Consider the following 21,769-nt stretch of genomic DNA (forward strand, 5'->3'; position numbering starts at 1 on the left):
GCAAAGCTGTGAAGCAGAGTTTTACAATGAAATAATTTTTCTCAAGATTGATGTTGTGTGCCTTTGGCAGAATAATGCATGGAGAATTTCCATTGCGCAAACACTACATGACTTTGCATCATGTACCTTGAAATAAGATCAAATAGACCTGTATTATCCAGCAAATTTTAGTTATTTCTATTTTTCTATTTTTCAGAAAATTTGTGCCAGTCAGTGGATCAAATTTCAACCCAAGAGTCGGGCCGGTAATTTTTAACAGGGAATCATTTATTTTTGGATCTGCTTCAATATAGACAGCACACACAAAGAGTAAAACAATGATTTCAGGTCATTTAACCCATGCCATTAATAAATGACACCATATCTCTAAAAGAACTTCCTGGACTGCATTACCAGTGGTTACATACATGTAGGTCTAGACGTGGTCAAAATCTGTGGTTGGAATTTTATACAATGAGACGTTTTAAAACATGTGTTTTGGGAAGTATTTGTGTATCCCTTTTGATGGCAGAATGAGCATTTTTTAAACACTCATCATCAATGCATTTCTACCAAGTCCTGTGCTTATGTTTGTAACTGAGAACAATGACCCAAGAGAAAAGGTCAAGTTGATACTGGTCTGTGGCACTGCGGAAGTCACACAGTCACATCATTATTCATACTCATAACCAGGTCCCTCAGAAAGGACCTAAAGCCATCAGTCCCCTACTCACTACATACCTGTACATAGATGATTTTTTAACAGTCAGACCAATATCCACAAACTATTCAAACTACTTCTCATTGATACTGTGGACTGTAAGATCCAGAACACGTACGGCAGCACTGCCAAAGTTTCTCAGAAAAGACCTAAAGCCATCAGTCCTCCGCTTATTATATTTATTAATGATTTACTTACTTCTAAATCTCATCCTTAATGTCCTTGATACTATGGACCTTGGGATATAGAACATGTCCCATAGCACTGCTGTAGTCCCTCAGAAAGGACCTCAAGTTGTCCTCTGCTACTACATATGTTAATGACTTAACTGTCAAGACTGACATCTACAACTAAAATACTTACTTCTAAATCTCATCCTTAATGTCATTGATACTATGGACCTTAGGATCTAGAACATGTCCCATAGCACTGCTGTAGACCCTCAGAAAGGACCTTCAGTTATCAGTCCTCTGCTTACTACATATATTAATGATTTAATAACAGTCAAGACATCTACAACTGAACTACTTACTTTTCAATCTCATCTTTGATGTCATTGATACTGTGAAGCTTAGGATCCAGAACACGTCCCGTAGCACTGCCAAAGTCACAAAGCATGTAGTTACCACTCCGATGCAGCAGGATGTTTTCAACCTGGGTCAAACAATTTCAAAAGAAATAAAAAAGAATGTGGAAAAGGTTTATTTAACAATAAAAAGTGAGAAAAAAATGAATACCATATGATTAAGAGAGAGAAAATAATCAGGGAAGGAGGAGAATACAGTGGGTTTGGAGCAATAGAAAAGAGAGAGGGGAAGGCCCAAACTCTTACTTTTGACTATAAACACTAACCTTGAATACACAAAATAGTGATTGGATGTCAGAGGTCTTCAGCATTTTCACTGCATAGTAACCTTTTTTCAATAAAATCTAATGAGACTTTAAAATTTGATTCCTTTCTTATTATCAAACTTGATGACATTTATAGCGTTTAGGTTGGTTATTTTTCTCATCCTAAATTTTAAACCAAATTATTGTAGGGTGGACCTGACCTACATGTACATCAGTACAATACGCATGTACATGTAGATTTGTAAATTTTATGTCCCCGCTCTTCACATCACAGATAAAAAAAACATTTCCTTTTTCATCTTGATCATCATTATCAAGCCAAAATGGTGGCTACAATTCAATTTCCAAACATCAAATGTGATGTACATGTACAGTCTGTAATTTTGAGCTACAATGTAGTTCATTATGCAAATTTTCTCATAAAATCTTGTTTTAGTTTGCTGTGCAAACAGTGATCTTAGAGGCTTGATTTCCTTCTTCCTATAGATAGATTCTTTATCTTTTCCCCACAGAAAGACTAAAAATAGCACATTATGCACTGGATGTGCAATTCTGTATCGCATAATCATTCATACTATTTATTTTGAGACAAATTGGGAAGAATATCTACAATTACAGTTTGATCCACTTTAATTTGAATACTCTGGATGAAACCAATATTAGCTACAGTACATGTACATGTAACCACCAAATATCCAACTACAGCATGCTATACATAGTATAATAATGAAATTACACATCGTTGCTTAATTTAGAGCTTTCATGTAAAATGGGTAGTATACAAAATAAATCAATCTATTCCAGAGCTCATACAAGTATAAAAAGAAGTAAATTCTTTTGATGCCAAACATTGAAGAAATGACTTTATATTTGCCATGCAGGTGAGGTCAACAGGCTTTTTCTTAAATCAAGGCTTATTTTTGTGAATTAATACTCGGTGAATTACACAGCTAATAGACATGTGAAGTTGGACTTCGGATTTGGATTGGGGAAACGTATGAAACAACAATTTAATAACCAAGCTACACATGCTCCATAAAAGGTTACATTCTAAAGCCTAAGAAAGAACTCCCCGATTCTGGCAAATTGTAATAGAATCGAAAGATTGAGCAAACTAGTGAAACTGATTCAGAACTGTCTATAGCCAACATCAGAAAATACATGCATCCTACATATAGGCTGACACACATTTGATTTTGCACTTGCCATACTGTACATGTTGCCCCAAATGAGCCAATTCCTTAAAATCCATTTTGGAAGACAAAGTTTTTCCTCAAAAGTACTGTAATGTACAGCTGCCACAAAATTTTAAAGAATTTCCTTCTATTTATACTTAACAGCCCCTCACCCCCCCAAAAAAAAAACCAATGCATGAAAATAACTGAATAAATAAATAAAATATGAAATAACTAAATAAATTGATAAATAAATAAATAAAATAAATAAATAAATAAATGATAAATTAATAAATGAATGAATAAATAAATAAATAAGAAATAAAAAATATTTAACTCAAAATGTTACATGATTTGCATCTTCAATTACAAATAATCTACACACAATTCATCGGATCAGGAATAGTAGGACAATTCTTAAACTCTGGCTGATGGAGATGGGGCTACTATGTCTTCATCAAGGCAAGTTTCAGAGCGTGTTATAAATAGCCCAAAATGGCAAACAAAGATGTGAAGGAGAAGGAAGTGTACCCTGGGAGAAAGTCCCAACAAGAAGGAAACCAGAGGGGGGGGGCAGTAACACAAATCTTTAGCAATCAATGTAGAACATTTTTCTATGATTGATTGCATTGACTACAATACATGTACAATTAATCACAAAAATCAAGTGTAGGCCTACTATTAATCGCTATTCCTTTGTGTTACAGAACCCTGGCCAGCTCAACAAACCTCTTGGAACATTAACAGGGATTTGCATGTAAACAAAGATGAATAGTTTCATTTAGTGCTTTTCTTCGGTGATCTTGATCATTAATCAGCCTTTTGATCTGTAGTCTGATGGCCTTTTAATGGCCTGTGCAGATGTGACCTACTCATAGTGTAGGCCATGATCTATATCATAAAAAAGGCGATGAGTTTTTTTCACAATAGCGCAGCTCAAAAACAAATCATCCAAGAATCTATCAAAAGCTAGCTTTATCTTGTACATGTATGTACATGTGTATGGATCTACTGAATATTTCTTAAAATCTCAAATAGAGTGTAATTTCTTGGATTAATGTACATGTACATGTATGTAAAGATAATTTTGTGCTAGGTTGTAGAGAGAAATTCATTATTGGCTATTATATCTAAAGAAATTATCGCCTTGTTTAAAATCTAATTACCATGATATTCTGTTTTATTTCAGTATAAAACACATTTTCCATAAGTCCTGGACAATGGGTGCAATGGGCTAATTGCTATTGATCTTGATGGTTTTTATTGGACAAATCCATTGTGATTACAAGGGAGTGTAGGTTAGTGGATGATTCCATTTTTATTACAGGGTGTGTGTAAGCCTGTAATCTAGGCGGAGGTTCTAGCATAGTTTGTCTATGCCTTTAAGAGTCTGATAATGTAACAAGAATCGTCAGTTATACATCTGATGCGGAAGACGACATGTACATGTACGCACGGTCGCGTCACACTCCAGTTTTGCTTTTATTTGTTGTTCTCTTTTAATCGAGGAATCAGTTATCACACACGTTAGTCAGTTGTTCTTAAGGACCAGTAAAAGTAATCTCAAAGGAATGATCGGAAGCACTACAGGATTCACCTACTTCTTCCGTACAATGATGACTATGATAAATGTCCAGTGGCAGTTTTTCATAACAGAAAACCCACACCGAATAACGGTCGATATAAGAAAACAACTAACACAAGACACGGGTGCATCTAAATGTACAATGTATAAACAGTGACTACTACACAGCCACAGTGCGTAGTCTTCCGCATCAGATGTCTTTCTTACGTTTAAGTAAAACAGTAAAGATTAAACTGCAGACTCTGCCTAGGTTTAATAATATGGGACATTACAAATTTATGTTTCTAAAAGCACTGCATAACATTATTCTTGCTTAAGCACAGCTATCCTGATCGGACACTGGAGCATTCAAAGCATTCCTACTGAGCTCATTTACTACACCTGGGTGGAGAGTGGTAAATATAGATAAACGCCTTGCCAAAGGACGCTCAAGTGCTGCGGTGGGATTTGAACCCCAAACCTTGTGGTTCTAAGTGCAGAGAATTATCCACTGAGCCTCAACACCTCTTATTTTACATGATCATTGGGGGCATGTGGGTTGGTGAACTGATCCATTGTGATTACAGGGGTGAGCAGGTTAATGGACCTATCCACTGTGATTACAAGGGGTGCATAGATTAATGGACCAATCCACTGTGATTACAAGGGGTGCATACTGTGGACAATGGACCAATCAATTGTGATTACAAAGGGTGCATAGGTTAATGGACCGATCCATTGCGATTACAAGGGGTGTTTCTTCTCACCTTGAGGTCTCTGTGGATGATGGGTGTCTGACAATGATGAAGCCTTGAGACAGCCTCGCAGACATTGCAGAATATTCTCAGGACTTCTTGCTCTGTGAACCCTATCGAAAGCCTCTCGTTCATCTGCTGGACAACATGGCCGTCTGTATGATCAGAAAATATTACATGTAGATCACCTTTTATTTGATATCCATTCATTTCCAACATGCCTAAAAAAATTTCTAACATGCATAATATGAACATGTACATGTTAAGTGAAATCATACGGAAAAAGCATCATCTTTATAACCATACAATATGTAATAAGCTTGGATTGACTGATGCTTATAAAATTGATAACACAATACAGAGGTCTTTCAAAGTTTATTTTATAATATACGTGTATAACACACACATGTGGGTTGGCTCAGTTGGTAGGGCATTCGTCTCACAACCGGGAGGTCGGGGTTCAAACCTCGGCCGCGTCAGACCAAAAGACGTTAAAAGATGGGAGTTGCTGCTACCCTGTTTGGCGTACAACGATTAAAGGGATACAGCCTTGTCGATCGATCTGGCACTGCACAGTGGCTGCCGGGCCCATGATCAATTGGGCAAAGCAAATTTTCTGAGTGTTCTAATTCCATGTCTATTTCGAACAATGAAATATGGATTTTCATCATCATTTATTGTATGAACACATTTGAATGTGGAATGGATTCAGAAAGGTGCATTTTAAAAAACCATTAGAGTGACCACAGAAAATGACACAAACACTTGTAAACATCATCTTAGAAAACCCCGCAAACCAAAGCTGGACAACGGTCGAGTGAACGCATCCCAAGACAGCACCATCCCCCTCCCAACCATCTCTGCTGTCCATCCTCACGCATGCATTAACATTTCCCTGGGAAGGCCAAGCAGGATAATTTGCTTCCACTGTGGCTTATATTTTCAAGAACACCCAGGCAATGAACTTGCCAAGGTGGTTTGGATGCTCTCAAAATGTGTCAATGCTAGTCTTTAATACCAGATTCTAAGATTTCATGAATATTTGATAAGCACATGTAGGCCCAAGGATGTGGATGGATGTTTCAAGGGTGGGTGGGAGGTGGAGGTGGGGGGCCGGGGTATCAAAATTTTCCAATGGAAGGAGGGAATATAGGTTTACTTTGGGCTGACACTTCAATTTGTGCATTTCATACATTTAATTTCAATACATACATGTAATTGTACCATAATTCATGTACAAGTACATGTAAAGTCAGGTCTAAAACCATTCTGGGCCCATAGGCGACATCTGCTTCTACACGTACATGTACATGTATATATGAATAGAATTGAATACAAATGACAGTCAGATGGGATCATACATGTATATGAAATGTACATGTCGATTCACAAAGTAGAAGTCAGAATGAGAAAGAAATTCATCACCATGTAGATCAGTATTTGCACGTTACTCATGTCATCACTCACAGCTTCTCATGTTGATCTCTGTCAGTGATTAAATACAACTCCCATATCATATTCATATTCGGTGTTCGTAAATGATATGATACTACACATATTCAGGCAAAAATCATACATAAATGTAGGTAGTATCAGATATCAATACTACATGTATATTAATCATGATTCTAAATAAAGATACACATATAAGGGTACAGTTTTGTCCTTGCTCCATGCATATATGTGTAGCTCGTAAGGAATACTGAAATAATGGCAAAACCTTGATCATTTTTGACATATGACCAAATTTTGATTGAATGATTTGAGTCTTTTCGAGTTCTTGTGATAACTTCTAATAAAACAAAGCTTGTTGAGCAATCATTTTGCAGTCCTGCAGCCTGCAGGAATGAACTACATTATGCACAATAAAGAACACACTGTTCTTTTTCAAATTAAAAAAAATAAGTGACCACCCCCTCCAGGAAAGGGATTTATACTGTGGGCCTACATATTCAGTGTAACATTATGTACATGTAGGACTATTGCTGCATGCCTGCATCAAATATATAAATGCATGTTTGGATAAAAACCTTTCACATGAAATCCCTTGCTACATGTAGCCTACAGCACAATGTCCTACCAAGTAGCCTACAGTAGTAGTAGGGAGTTCCTGCACCAAGTAACAAATTCTTGACCCTCAGGAATATGATATTGATTGTTGTTTGTTTCATAACCCAGCTGGTCACAAGAGGGTGTATTCAAACGATTTTTTAAAGCTACTATCGCAAACATGAGTTTAAAATTTGTATGAACACACATTCAAATTGCAATTCATTGAGGTCAACTCACATGCAGTTCAAGTGATTATCAATCAATGCTGGTTCTTCCTCATTTCAAGAAAGGCCAATCTCTAAAAAAGATACCGCTCAGTTTGACCACGGAAGTAAAAAAAAAAAAGGTCAACTCAAGAACAGTTAAAGGGGAATGAAACCTTTGGAACAAATAGGCTTGTGTAGAAACAGAAAAATCAAAGAATAAGAATCAAGAAAGTTTGAGAAAAATCGGACAAATAATGAGAAAGTTATGAGCATTTGAATATTGCAATCACTAATGCTATGGAGATCCTCCCAGTGGCAATGCGACAAGGATGTGCGATGTCACTGATGAACAACTTTCCCTTTGGTGGACTATAAAATACCCTCAAAATGTCTCTTTTTGCTTTTTCTTATGATGATACAAACTCTTTATCCATGATGTATTCTTAAAAAAATATGTATTACATGCCCTCATGTAGAAAGAACACATGATCTATGGATAGATGTGATAAAAGAGGCAATTAAAGTGAAATATATACTAAAGTAATGGGGAGAGTTGTTCACAAGTGACATCACACATCTTTGTCGCATTGCCAATTTGCTATCTCCATAGCATTAGTGATCGCAATATTCAAATGCTCATAACTTTCTCATTATTTGTCCGATTTTTCTCAAACTTTTATTGATCTGTTTCTTTGATTTTTCTGTTTTCACACAAGCTATCTTGTTCCAATGGTTTCATTCTCCTTTAACTACAAGAGAACATAAAATGCTAGTTCTTCATTTCAAGATGTGCACTCACACATTACTGTTCAGTTTGACCTAGGAAGTATAAGTCTGAAGGGAATATTCACCAACTATAACTCTACAGAAATGTTTGCAAACAATTTATCAGCACTTTTTGAAAGATGTTTTTCTATATATAAGGCCAAGTAAAAAAAGAAAGTAGTTGATCGTCCTCGCGCGCATCTATTTTGGCCGCCGCATGGAAATTTTTGATATTTACTATTTTCACAAATTGGCTAAAAAAAAAAAAAAAAAAAAAATCGGGATGTTCCCTTTTCATTGGAGCATCAATTTTCTTGATATTTACTATTTTTATGGCTGCTGAATAGCGAAAAAATCACAAAATTGGCGAGCGATTTGCTCTCATGTGGTTTGGGATCTCTCTCGCAACTTCAAAAACAATTGCAAAGTCCGATATCGCCGTAACTGCAGGAAAGAAAAAAATTCTGATTTGGTTTTCTATTGGAATTTTGAAGATACCATCATAAATTAGCAAGAAAATAAAGTTTGCAAACTCGGGGAAGATCACGGATTTCTTCATATTTAGTGCATTTTCGGGGACCCCGCTTCCTGAATCTGAACTAATCTGTCGCCTGCTTTGGAAATATGGCGCAGAAAAATCAATTTTAATGACGTAAATTTGTATTTCGGCGGGTTTTTTGGTGAGTGATAGCACCTGTACTTCGATGTGTGTAACGGTGATTGACTGTGCTTGTTGTGACTCTGTTGGGTAATGCATGACTTGTGTGCTGGGATGATGTTATTGACTGTGCTGGCGCAACATGTGAATTTGTGAAATCAATTGAGTTTTCTAACGTCAGCAGGCAGTGCATTGAATATTCAAAAAAAATAATTTCAAGTGGGTTATTCTTTATGAAGATTGAAAATCATTAATGGGATTCCTAGAAGTGCCAATTCTGTTCAAATTTGATAAACTTTATTCTTCCTTGAGCTATTCAATTTGATGGAAAATTGTAAAAATTATAGTTAGTAAATATATCTAACACAGTTACAAACATGAAATAATAAACATTATGTGAACAATTAACAATTAATTCAATCATCATTTAACATATGATATCAATTAAAACCATCATCATCCTCTCCATCGCCTTCATCTTTACCATTTCACCATCATCTTCATCCCTATCATCTCCATCTTCATTGCTCAAATTACATTACTGCTGTTTTTTATGAAATGTACTGTATATCGATTCTGCTGTATTAATGTATTATATGAATCAATGAGTTTTAACCTGGGGTTGTCATTTTTTCAAGCAATCTGCTTATGATGACAATCCTTCTCCTGCAAATTGTAAAGTGTTAACTAATTTGGTATGACATCATTTTTGTTTGTAATGATAATTTTAGTACACTTAGTTATGATTCATGCGAAAAAAAATTCTCAATATACTATGTTTGTTATGTTATGGAAAATGTATTATATACGAATGATGTAATTGCAGAAGTAAACAATAAAATCAAATCAAAATCAAATCAAAATCAAATCAAATCAAATAAAAAAATGAATAAAAATTGAACAGTATTAAACGACATGTTAATGAATATACAAGCAGCTGGAAAACTGTGATGCGAAACCATGCCCAGAGCTAAAAAAGAGATTGGCTCTGGAAAACTAAAACATGGCTCCATGGTAATAAAAATGACCCCACCCCCATGCATTTTTTACCTTTACGATATATATATATATATTAATATAGAATAATGTTTAAATCATTCACTTGACATGAACGTTTTGTTTTACAATACAGTACCGGTATACATCAGTATAAATACATTGATCGATTTTTATTGCATAATACATTTTCCATAGATTTCCAATCAATTGTATGCATATATATTTATGCATATATATATATTATATATATACATTTCTACTCATTCATTATTAATATTAAGCATGCATTGATCACATATTTCGAGCTTGACATGGCCTGACAACCATTTGAATAAAAAATAGCAAAAAAAAATAGTAAATAGTAAGGACCTCCCTCATCACTAATGTCAAAAACGGGCCGAGAAAATGCCTCCTTGTTTTTAAAAAAAATAGTAAGATAGCAAATAGTAAGGACCTCCCTCATCACCGCTCCCAAAAAACCCGGATGATCAACTACTTTCTTTTTTTTACTTGGCCTTAACAACAATCAACAAATTCTTTGAACATGAACACAACCTTGTTTGAACTGAACCAGAAACATTTTTGGAAACCAACAGTCTCTGGATTAAATAAAATGGCTGCTTGAACACAACAAACCTTGGAAAAGCTTGGAATGATGTAGCCTAGGTTATTCCCCAAAATCATTTTGCTATGAATTCAGCTGATGAAGCAAAACTTTTTTTTCATGGCAATACAGGATTACAGGCATCCCTTCATAAAACTTGTTATTGCACCTTGAGTTGACCTCTATACCACAAAGGGGCAATCTGATAATGGAGTCAGGGAATTCGTAGGTATATACAGGTAGAGTATTAACAGACTGGTAAACATGATGATTTCTAACTAGAAATCCTGGGTAATTCCATGATGGTGTACATGTATGTATTAAACAACCATGGTAGTTGACACAACATTTGCTCCAGCGACAATTGCTCCAGGCTTTAGTTCGTCAAAGATATAGGGTTAGGGGTAGGATCGCAATTACGGTTTTATTTTAGGTTTACAGGTAGGGTTAGGTTTAAATACATGTAGGATGGGGTATAAATCCAGGGTTAAAGTTGGTGTTCCTTTCGTGTATAGAATTTACAGCAGCGCAATTGTTGCCGTTTCAAATGCCATGGTTAACCCGATGGCAAGCCTGTGTCTTATTCACACTGGAGTGATCTAATTTTACAGCTTGGCATGGCACAATTTCCATCTTTTTATGCTTTTAATAGTAGAGAGCTGTGCAATGTTATATTGTACTGGCACAAGTACATGCTCCTTTTTGCTCTTTTATCTACATTGTACAGGTATTTCTTCCTTCTGTACCGTTTCTTCCTTTTTCAGGTCCCTTGCCCCCCCCCCCCACCCCCTCTCCCATAGCACCACCACTGTAATGTACATGTGCATGTAATATGAAGAAAGTTCAAACTGTACACTGGTTTGCATACATGTACATACAGGGAGGGGTAGATGCACATGAGGTGAAAATGTGTAATGTGCTGTATAAATGTAGTGGATTTCGTCTTCTCCTACTAATCATCTGAAAGTGCACCATGACCTCCTGAGAGTTAACTTAAAGGCAAGCCCTACATGTAGTTCCTGTTGGGAAGATTTTCAGACTCCTAAAACTTAAAGATGATATGTACTTTATAAAGGTTAAAGAAACTAAAAAAAAAAACAATTATTTCTTGGGAAAGTCTTTAAAATCAAGGTTGTCAGCATATCATCAAATATCTAGATTTGAAACATTAATGTAAACTATCTTTGTGAAATCATGAAATCTTTATCTCAAACTGATAATTCTGATGATCACTATTAAAAACACAGAAAAGCATATGTGGGACAGTGTATTAATAGTGCTTGGTAAAATACCTGACATTTGATGTAATTCTATGCCTTCTTCCAGAGCGATTCAGCACATATTGAATCACTTGGGTGATAATTTTATTGAATTGTCTTCAAAATCATTTTGAGATCGTTACCATGACTGGTATTTATAAGCACTGGTTTTGAATTTGGATAATCAAGGAGATTGTCTCAAAGTGATGGTAAAAAGTTGCTAAAGACACACCTAAGAACTGCTTTTTGCTGAAAAGCAAAGGAATCAATAAAATTATATAATAAGATATGTTTCAATATAGATTTCTTTTTTTCAATTAAAAATGATAGCCTCTGGAAACAGCAGGCAGGACTAATTTGTCAAAATTTTAAACCAACAAAATTTATATCCCTTGTACACTGCATAATATCAAATACTGTATAGCAGAGTCCTCATTCTTGTATGGGTTGAATGTGTTGACCTTCATGTGGAGGAAAAATAGCCCCCCCCCCTCGAAAAAACTTCTTTTTTCATATAATAATCTAATGTTCATCTCTTTATGTAAACATGAACATGTACAGCATAAACATATTGGAGAGATAATCACACATGAATCCTAAAGTTTATGAAAGTTGTATGTATATTGGTACTAAGTAACACACAAAGTCTGGCCTGAAAGAAGAGACTACGTGATGGTGCAAGCTGAATAAACCGACGAAAATCAATGAAGGCAAAACTCAACATCATGCCCCACCTAATCGCTTCTGCATTAGGTATTTCCATGGATCCTACTAGAAAAGGGCAGAAGAGTTGAATGTGTTAATCATAACAAATAATGGCCAGTAATAAATTTGTTACCTAGTGGACGAGTTCAAATTTGAGGTGCTAATACCTGTGTTTCCTAAAAAAAGATTCATAAGTTAAGAAGATAACATGGGCTTTAGTTTTGCCTCAACATACATACTGTACGGTGTATGCAATAGATTGCTCTTTTCGAAGCATTGAGTTTGGATTCAAGACTATTTACAAATGCAAAGGGCAACAAACTTTTCTCATGTTGTTCTGTAGGTGCATATGCATAATGCGTTACGGGGAGAGAAAGACCTGGTGAAATGAATTAGGTTGTAAGCAATTGTAACCTATATCTCTTGGAAAGATTTGGTTGCAGTTGCTACATGTATGACTGTACCTGTAGGCTCCATGTACACTGTATGTGTCATGTATGATCAGTATCTATAGACTGACCTAATTCTGAAGAAATATATAATTTTCCTCTTTTGTTACCCTTGTAAATTATAGGTCAAAGTTTCAGTTTTTTCCAAACTAATATCAATACAAATTAGGTCAATTAAAATATTTATTTAAATTGTTGAAATAGTAAACCACATGCATGGATCTAGGATTTCTTTCTGACTTCGCTACATGCCCCCCCCCCAAAAAAAAATGATATTACAAAAGTAATAGGCCTCATTATAAGAAAAATTAATGATGATAAAAAAGAATATAAAAAACACAAAACAATATGAAAAATAAAACCTTCCAAAAAGGATGAACTTTCTCAACCTGCAAAAAAAAGGTAAAAAAGGGAGACATACTAGCATAGAAAGGAGTCACTCTTGACTATGTTCAAAATTTAATTTGTTAAAACAATACACCCCCAAATAAAAAAAATATGAGGGGCACACTCTTTTTTTTCCAAATTAAAACATTCTGTCAGAGTGGACTCCCCCCTTTAATCTCCCACAGCAGGTAATAGCAACAAAAAAATTGGCTTACCTCTACAATACTCCATCAAAATGAGGACTTCATAGACTCCACTGTTGCTGCGCGTGATGCTGGAATCTACATAGGGCACAATGTTCTTGTGACCCGACAGCGTCGACTAGATGAAGAAAGAGAGAGACAGCCGGAGAGAAAAATAGAGATGGAAAGAGAAAGACACCAGGAGATATATATACATACATACAGAGAATGAGAGTGACAGGAAGATATATATAGAGAGAGAAAGATAGAGAGAGACGAAAACAGAGAGAAGGATGGGGAGGGAAGAAAAACAGTTCAAGTTTCATGAAAAGACATTTCCCAAGATACCCAGGCTCAAGCTGTCCTTTTTGCCTGGAAGCACATTCTAGCAGATTTGCGAAACATTAATAGACAACCCATTCACACTACAAGAAATTTGTGAGAAATTTATATTAAGACTGATATCTAGGGGAGTTTTGATGTACATGTGTGACTTTATTGAGCAAAGATACATCTAACGAAAATAAAGTGTGATTCTTTTCAACCCCCCCCCTTCTTTCATGATGGCAGGTTTAATAGTGGATTTTTTTTCTCTCTTGATTCAAGAGTTTTCGCTCAGCATATAATAAAACATTCAAGTAGTTTTGTTACGATAGCTTCTCCTTGAAATAAACATATGGGTACAATAATAATTTTTGTAACCATATCAAGACTTGAGAATCTGATTTACAACTTTCAAACTGAAAAAAGCAGGATACAACAAATTGTTGTTAGAGTTTTCATAAGTTTACAAGAAAATTTTGGATGAAAAAATATTCTACCACAATACACACAGTGTACATGTATAGGGAGGGACTTTTTAAAAAGCCATGTTTGAAGAGTGTGGAACAGTGGATCTTTCATACGAAATGTGCGTGCCGTATTGCAAGATTTATATTTCATTCTAGAAATATTTCATACAAACTTTATTCGAATAAAAAAATATATCACCTTCATTATTTGGGCTCGATGTACTGTCTGATTGCATATGGTGTAAATTTCACCATTCTACTGCATGGAATTCTAGGGGGCAAACTGCATTTTGTGGTAAAATTGATTTAGGATTGATTGTTCTATGATAATCAAATTAGTGCAACTTGGCCCCAAGAATATGCACTTTAATGCATTTGATTATTATACGAGAGCAAAGAAAGAGAGAAATATAGATTTTTTTCGTTGTAGAGGTAATATTATTGGTGTTTTTCATTTAATTATGATTACGATATGTTTCACAGGTTGAAGATGAGGAATTGCCTATGTTTTATACATCATAGGTAGAAAAATCAGAAAAAATTGACACTTCACATTTGTAACAATATAAATAGTAAAAGCGTGAAACTGACTATTTCACCACATGTGATATGATATAAGCTTTATACAGATATCATATTCATGACAATTTCTTAAAGTTCACATCCAATTCATTCAAATATTCAGTGTTGATATGCTTGTTATTTTGTATTTCTTCAGTGTTTATTTTTGAAAGATTGCAAGAAGGAAGAGAGGCCAACTTCTTCTTTCTTACCATGATTTTGATTTCTCTCTTGCAGACGACCAAATCCTGCTCGTTGTTGACAAACATCCTCTTGAGAGCGTAGTGTACTCCATTGCGACCTTTGACCAGGAAGACCAGGGCAAACCCACCTGCAGAATCGATAAAAAAAATGGACAAAAATATAAACTATGTAGTACATACACATGTATGTGCCAACTTTTAGAAATGAAATATTGTAACAAGATAAAAAATCTTAGATGGAGCAATTATACAGTATCAAAAGTATACGACTCATACTTTATAATCTGACCTTTGCCTTCATTTTGCCATTAAATTTGAAAGAAAACAAGCTGTGCACCTCTGGCAGTCTCACCTGCATCACTGGATTCAATATACATGTAGCAGCAGTGCTGACTTTGAAAACTAATATAAAATAAATATTCACAAAAATCACCATTTATATAATGATACAATAGTACTATGTTCATTGACAATTAATGACATTTGACCTTGATCATGCGACCTAAGACTTGTCAGTGATACTTGATTACCCCTATATCAAAATTTTATTTAAAATATATCTATAAAATTTTTAAGTTATGCAAGCAATCTAATAATTACCTCCAAAATGGCCAAAGTTCAATGACCTTAAATGGCCTTTGACTTTGGTCATGTGACCTGAAACTCACACAGGATGTTCAGCGATACTTGATTACTCTTATGTCCAAGTTTTATGAACTAGACCAATAAACTTTCAGTTATGATGGTAATTCAACAAATACCCCCAACTTGGCCAAAGTTCATTGACCTTAAATGACCTTTGACCTTAATCACGTGACCTGAAACTTGCACAGGATGTTCAGTGATACTTAATTACTCTCATGTCCAAACTTCATGAATCAGATCCATAAACTTTTAAAGTTATGATGGTAATTCAACCGATACCCCCACGGCCCCAACTTGGCCAAAGTTCATCAACCCTAAAATGACCTTTGACCTTGGTCATGTGACTTGAAACTCCAGCAGGATAGTTTAACCTTATGTCCAAGTTTCATGAACTACAATGTAGGTCCATAAATTTTTAATGACATTTCAAAAATTGACATGATGACATTTCAAAAATTTAACCTTAGGTTAAGATTTTGATGTTGATTCCCCCAACATGGTCTAAATTAAATGACCATAAATGAACTTTGACCTTGGTCATGTGACATGAAACTAGGGCAAGATGTTCAGTAATACTTGATTAACCTTATTTCCAAGTTTCATGGGTCCTTAAACTTTATAAGTTATGATGCCATTTCAAAAACTTAACCTTCAGTTAAGATTTAGTGTTGACGCCACCGCCATCAGAAAAGCGGCGCCTATAGACTCACTCTGGTATGCAGGTGAAACAAAAATCTTACTAAATCTGTTAAAATCTTTACTGATTGGCTGACCTGGGCCCCGTCTTTAATACACAGAGTTGCGAATGATCTGATCAGACACAACTACGGAAAGCCAGCGATGTCAACATCTAAAACTACACGTTTATTCAAAATATTTTCTAGAAATGATGTATATTCATACATTCACTGTTTTCTTGACAATTCAGTATAAATTTCCTACAGAAATATTACAGTGTGTATGACAATTGATGGATTCCCATATACACTGTACATGTAACTGAGATCAGATCAATTGTAACTATTTGTAAGATTAGGCCCAGTGCTCTGTACACACAAAAGCAAACATGTTCCGTACACATGGTGGTACTAATATAATTCATATAATTATATGGCTATAAAAAGAAAACATGAATGCTTATATACATGTACCTACATGCAGCAATCAGAGGACCAAAGGCTTTTGTCCTGTCCGAGGGACCTGGTAATGATGGCATCGCCGGGGGGGGGGACTTGAATTATAATTTGAGTGTGCCTCACAAAACCTCAAAATGCAGTCTTAGAAAATGTTGGTATTGGGAACTATAATCTATTACTCAGAAAAAAACAGGGTCTAGGGAACTTCATATTCATGTGTAGACTTCCAGGAAGACAGTATGATTCAAAATGCATCTTTTATTTTTGGCAGCTTCTTTTTTAATACAACTTACTGTCTAAATCTACAATATTCAATTATCTCAATTGTAATGAATGGGGATATTCCAGTGCTCTTTTTAATAGATTTGAGAGCTCTTTTTAATAGATTCAAGAGCTCTTTTTAAAGGGGAAGTTCACCCTGAAGAAAACTTTGTTGTAAAAATAGCAAAAAAAATAGTAAAAAATATTGGTGAAGGTTTGAGGAAAATCCGTTAAAGAGTAAGAAAGTTATTAGAGTTCAAAATTTGTGATTTGTGACGTCATAAACGAGCAGCTGCCCCATGTGTTATGTAATATAAAATGTACGATTTTCAAATTTTGTATGGTTCCTGATGACTTAATTTTGTTTTCTTTTCATGATCGGGTGTGAAATGATTTGTCTATTGATATACAAAAGTTACAGTGAAAACCATTTTCAATTTTCTGAGAAAATGACATTTCATTGATTTTTTACCATTCGCTATGTAGAAATGCTGCTCGCATATGACGTCACAAATCAAATAATTGAAATTCTAATAACTTTTTAATTATTTGATGAATTTTTCTCAAACCTTCGGCAATATTTTTTATTATTTTTTCTGCTATTTTTACAATAAACTTTTTGTCAGGGTGAACTTCCCCTTTAATAGATTGAGAGCTCTTTTTATTATACCCCTTTCATAAACCCAATTATGCGGCTAATAGCAGCATAATTTGGTAGTAAAATCGAAGGAGGACCAGAGTTATTTGCTTTATTTTGATGCTGCAATTATCCGCATAATAGAGGCATCGGGACCAGATTTTGACTTTATGAACACATTTCCAAATAATGCGGATAATTGCCATGGTGCGGCCACAAGGTCACCCTTTTCCAACACAACCACATCGGAGGGGGCGTGTGCAGTTGTCATGACGATTATCCGCCTTTTTCAGGACGGGCGCTCGTAAAAATAGTGCAGATTATTTTCGGAGTTTGTGAACACATTTTTTATTGAATTGTCCACATTACTCTTAGGCGGCTAATTGGAGGATGGGTTTATGAAAGGGGTATAAGTTTCCAGGGCTCTTTTTATTATGTTAGGGGCTATATCGCTCTGAGCCTGTTTTATTTTTTCCCCGTAGTCTGTCTTTAGACGTTTCTGATGAAGGCAAATAGACGAAAGCTAAAATGCTTTTCCAGCGCTATCCTTCTGTTTCATCTCCGTCATATGAATTAATTTTGTGTTTTCAGTTTGCAGGGAAAGTTTTTCTCTAAGATTGGAAGCAGGCATTATGTGTCACGCAAGTATACATACTTGACCTACATGTAGATAATGTGTACATTAACACTGAACTACTTTAATGCATACTGTATTCAATGTCCCAGGTATACAAACAATACATTGTACATTCCTTTTGTTTTGCCTCTGTCACAAAAACATATTGTTTTCACAGTTTGCAGGGGAAGTTTACTTCAGAAGTGGAAAGCAGGCACTACACGTACAGTAGAACATGTATGCCATGTACGTGAATGTATGACCCCCCCCCTCTTCAAGTTTGGCCTGTCTACTGTGCATTCCAAGTTCTTTACCGCGCCACATTGTAAGCTGTCCCAGTCCAATAACAATACATTGTACATTACATTCCCAGGGTGGTGACTCATAACCGTATGTCACACACACAGGGTGTTTTCCTGAACCAGATATCTTCAGTCACTTTATTAAGATGACCTTCAGACATTGATCAGTATGTCCATGTGATCTTGCAATAATTTTGTAGATAGTGTGCAGATATTGGATTTACATAGGCCTATATATTATGCAACCAGCTTGCAATATTGCCCACGGAAGCCTAATTCAAAGACCTACATGTAAATTTATATTGCATCCATTATAGACATGTACATTTGTAAGCCTACATCATATAGGGTAGATACAGGTACATCATGTAGTAATGTTTGTAGGGTTTGAATTATAAAGCCTAAATCGAAGGCTATCGAAGGCTGTGGCCGCGGATACCCATTGACTATCCTTGGAGATTTCTTGTGCCTTTTTTTATCCCCCCCCCCCATTGAATTTTTATTACTGAAATTTGCCTCTTGGTAAAGTGATACTGCCCTAAAAATATTGAACTTCCAAGGAAGCCTGCGTTTATTGTATTTTTTATTCATTTTTCATAACCTATGACTATTCATTATTTTGATTAATTGCTTTTAATACAATCATCTATCTATCTATCTACATCTATCTACAAGTTTTGCATAAAAAGCTGAACAGTTCAATATTCAGGTAAAAAAAATTGAATTTCATTTGTTTCTCAGTTACGCCCTCGTAAAGAGGGCTGTGTTTGTGAACACTACTATTCAGAGGTCAGAACACTCAATTTCCTCATTTCTTTCAAATCAATTTGGCATGAAACTAATAATTATAATAATAGAACAATGAATGCAATTGCACTACATGTTCAAATATGTAGGACTCCAATAAAGCAACTTCTGAAAGTAAACGGAGCCTCAAAACTGAATACATGCCACCGTTTCCAATGTTAATCCTTTTAAAAGACTGAAGAAAATCTTTTAAGTGCCACTCTTCATGCTACTGTAAATGTAGTATGCATCTGTTGCCCTGAGCAGAAAGGTGCAATATTTCTACTATTCAATGCCTTGGTCAGTGAATAGTAAATTTAGTTAGAATATTCTGACATTGATCTTGTCCAGTGCAAAATTATGCAGACAGATGTCTCCCCCTTGGCCACAAGTAAAGTATCTACAGGGGTAGCATGCAAATCCTAAGCCATCAATACAGAAGAAAGGTTCTGTGGAAAGCGATTCAGAATGCATCGTCAGTAATCCATCTTTTTCTGGATTTAGATGACAGATAAAGCTTGCATTTTTAGAGTTCAGACAATTTTAGAGCTCACACACATAGTACAATTTAATTAGTAAAAAAATAGGCTACTTGTATCACTATGATTTTTGATCTATCCTATTATAAGGCTCAGGATTTTCCTGAACAAATATGATAATTGGTGTCTTTGTTCTAAATTTATGAGAAAGAACCATGTGCCTGCCTAATATACAATGTACATGTATGTTGCCATTTTCATTGAATTGTTGGATAAAGTTAAAATATAAATGTTTTATTTCAAAACATATATTTGGATTGGTGCTTTAGATTCATACCCCCCCCCTCCATTTATTTTTATCAGACTTGCATCTACTGTATACATGAAATGGGGAAGTGTTAAAGGGGAATCCAACCCAAATAAAAACTTGTTTTTATAAGGAAAAGAAAAATCAGACAAGATGATAGGTGAAAGTTTGAACAATATTGGACAAACAAAAAGAAAGATATGAATTTTTAAAAGTTGTAAATATTGGTAATCACTATACCCATGGAGACTTCAAATTGGCCGCATATGGGATGTCATAGTGATGTAAGGCAAGGACTACTCTTCCATGTACTCCAATACATATTATGGCTAAAATGTCATTTTTCCCAAAAGTTTTATTTCAAATTAAATTTTTCTTTCATGAGGACATAAAACAATATACTACATGGGTTATATTTAGATTACTGCCCCAGGGGAATGGGTACTTAGGAGAAAACCACAAATCCCTGATAATAAAGTACATGGCCTATGGGAAAGTTGTCCTTGCCTCTTGTCATAATTTACTTACCCAGTTGCCAATTTGAAATCTACATAGTATTAGTGATCTCAATTTTAAAGCAGCTATAACTTTCTTATTGCTTGTCCAATTTCTTTCAAACTTTCACCATTCTGTTTAATTTATTTTTCTCCTTCCCAACACAACATTTTATGGCCAAGGCTGGATTCCCCTTTAATAATCATTAATGAATTAGTGAATTCATGAAGCTTAAAAAACTTGAGTGCATCTTAGTTTGGTCATTTTAACGGAGATGATACTGCAAATTGCATTTTTATACAATATATTACATGGTGATGGCGTTTTCTATTTAAAAAATGCAACTTAAAAAAAAAAACTGCTCTGTAGCTACATGTGCATGTCCACTGCTTACAAAGAGATCACCTGAAAAGGCTTTAAGGCGCAACAATCCGGCTTGCCGAAGGCAAGTGAAAGTGATGGGGGAGGGGCATTCTTCAAACATTTTTTTTTTCATTAAAATCTCAGATTTTTGCTAAAGAATATTAAAAAGAAAATTCAGGTGAAGAGTGGTCCTTCCAAACAAGCATTAAACAAAAACAGAAGAAACAAACATGGTTTTGAAGAGAGGCTTTATTTTTTTTAAGTATCAAGTACTCAAACTTAATTTACATTCTACGTTCACTCAAAATGACCATGAATGTATACAGTTTTATTAATTTGTCAGTATGTCAATAGAATCTGTAGCCTCCATGCATGTACATGTATAATCATAAAAGTTCATCATCACTGTAGAAAATTTACTTCCCTACTATTGAATATCCACTGCTGCCAGAAATTTCAAGGTACCTTTTCTAATTTGTTGAGAAATTTACACGTAGATTATTTCTCGATACATTTTGCAGCCTGTTTGAGAACACATAAAACAGCACATTGACCTCATAAAATTTGCATTTATGAAATAAACATGGTATATCATTAATCTTTGAATATACAGTACATGCAGGGATATGCAACAACATATCCCTGATACAAGTATATATAAAGATTACGTTAAGGGTGCTCGTCATCATTTGTTTTGTGGGCCAATTAATCCTTTTAATCGCCTCGATTTTTCAAGCAAGAAGTTTGCCTCCAAAGATTCTGCCTGGAACAATTAACTTCTCTTGCCAAATGTTCCATTCTTCTACGTATTGTCGAAGCCAGGTGCTACAGATCTGAATCACTTTTCTTCTTGTTTTATTCATCATGTATTAAAA

The 21,769-nt window shown here is 35.1% G+C and overlaps 1 protein-coding gene across 4 annotated transcripts in view; it reads right to left on the reverse strand.

Annotated features, from left to right (window-relative positions):
- Positions 1–21,769, reverse strand: part of LOC121431798 (BMP-2-inducible protein kinase-like) — a 51,162-nt gene that overhangs the window by 19,979 nt on the left and 9,414 nt on the right. For all 4 annotated transcript variants that reach the window (XM_041629505.1, XM_041629503.1, XM_041629502.1 and 1 more), the window contains exons 2-5: positions 14,877–14,995; positions 13,346–13,451; positions 5,059–5,201; positions 1,233–1,354 (exon numbers count right to left, since the gene is read on the reverse strand). In XM_041629505.1, coding sequence (XP_041485439.1) covers positions 1,233–1,354; positions 5,059–5,201; positions 13,346–13,451; positions 14,877–14,995 — 490 coding nt within the window. The remainder of the gene's footprint in view (positions 1–1,232; positions 1,355–5,058; positions 5,202–13,345; positions 13,452–14,876; positions 14,996–21,769) is intronic.

This window comes from Lytechinus variegatus, chromosome 18, assembly GCF_018143015.1.
Source record: "Lytechinus variegatus isolate NC3 chromosome 18, Lvar_3.0, whole genome shotgun sequence".
NCBI lineage: Eukaryota > Metazoa > Echinodermata > Echinoidea > Temnopleuroida > Toxopneustidae > Lytechinus > Lytechinus variegatus.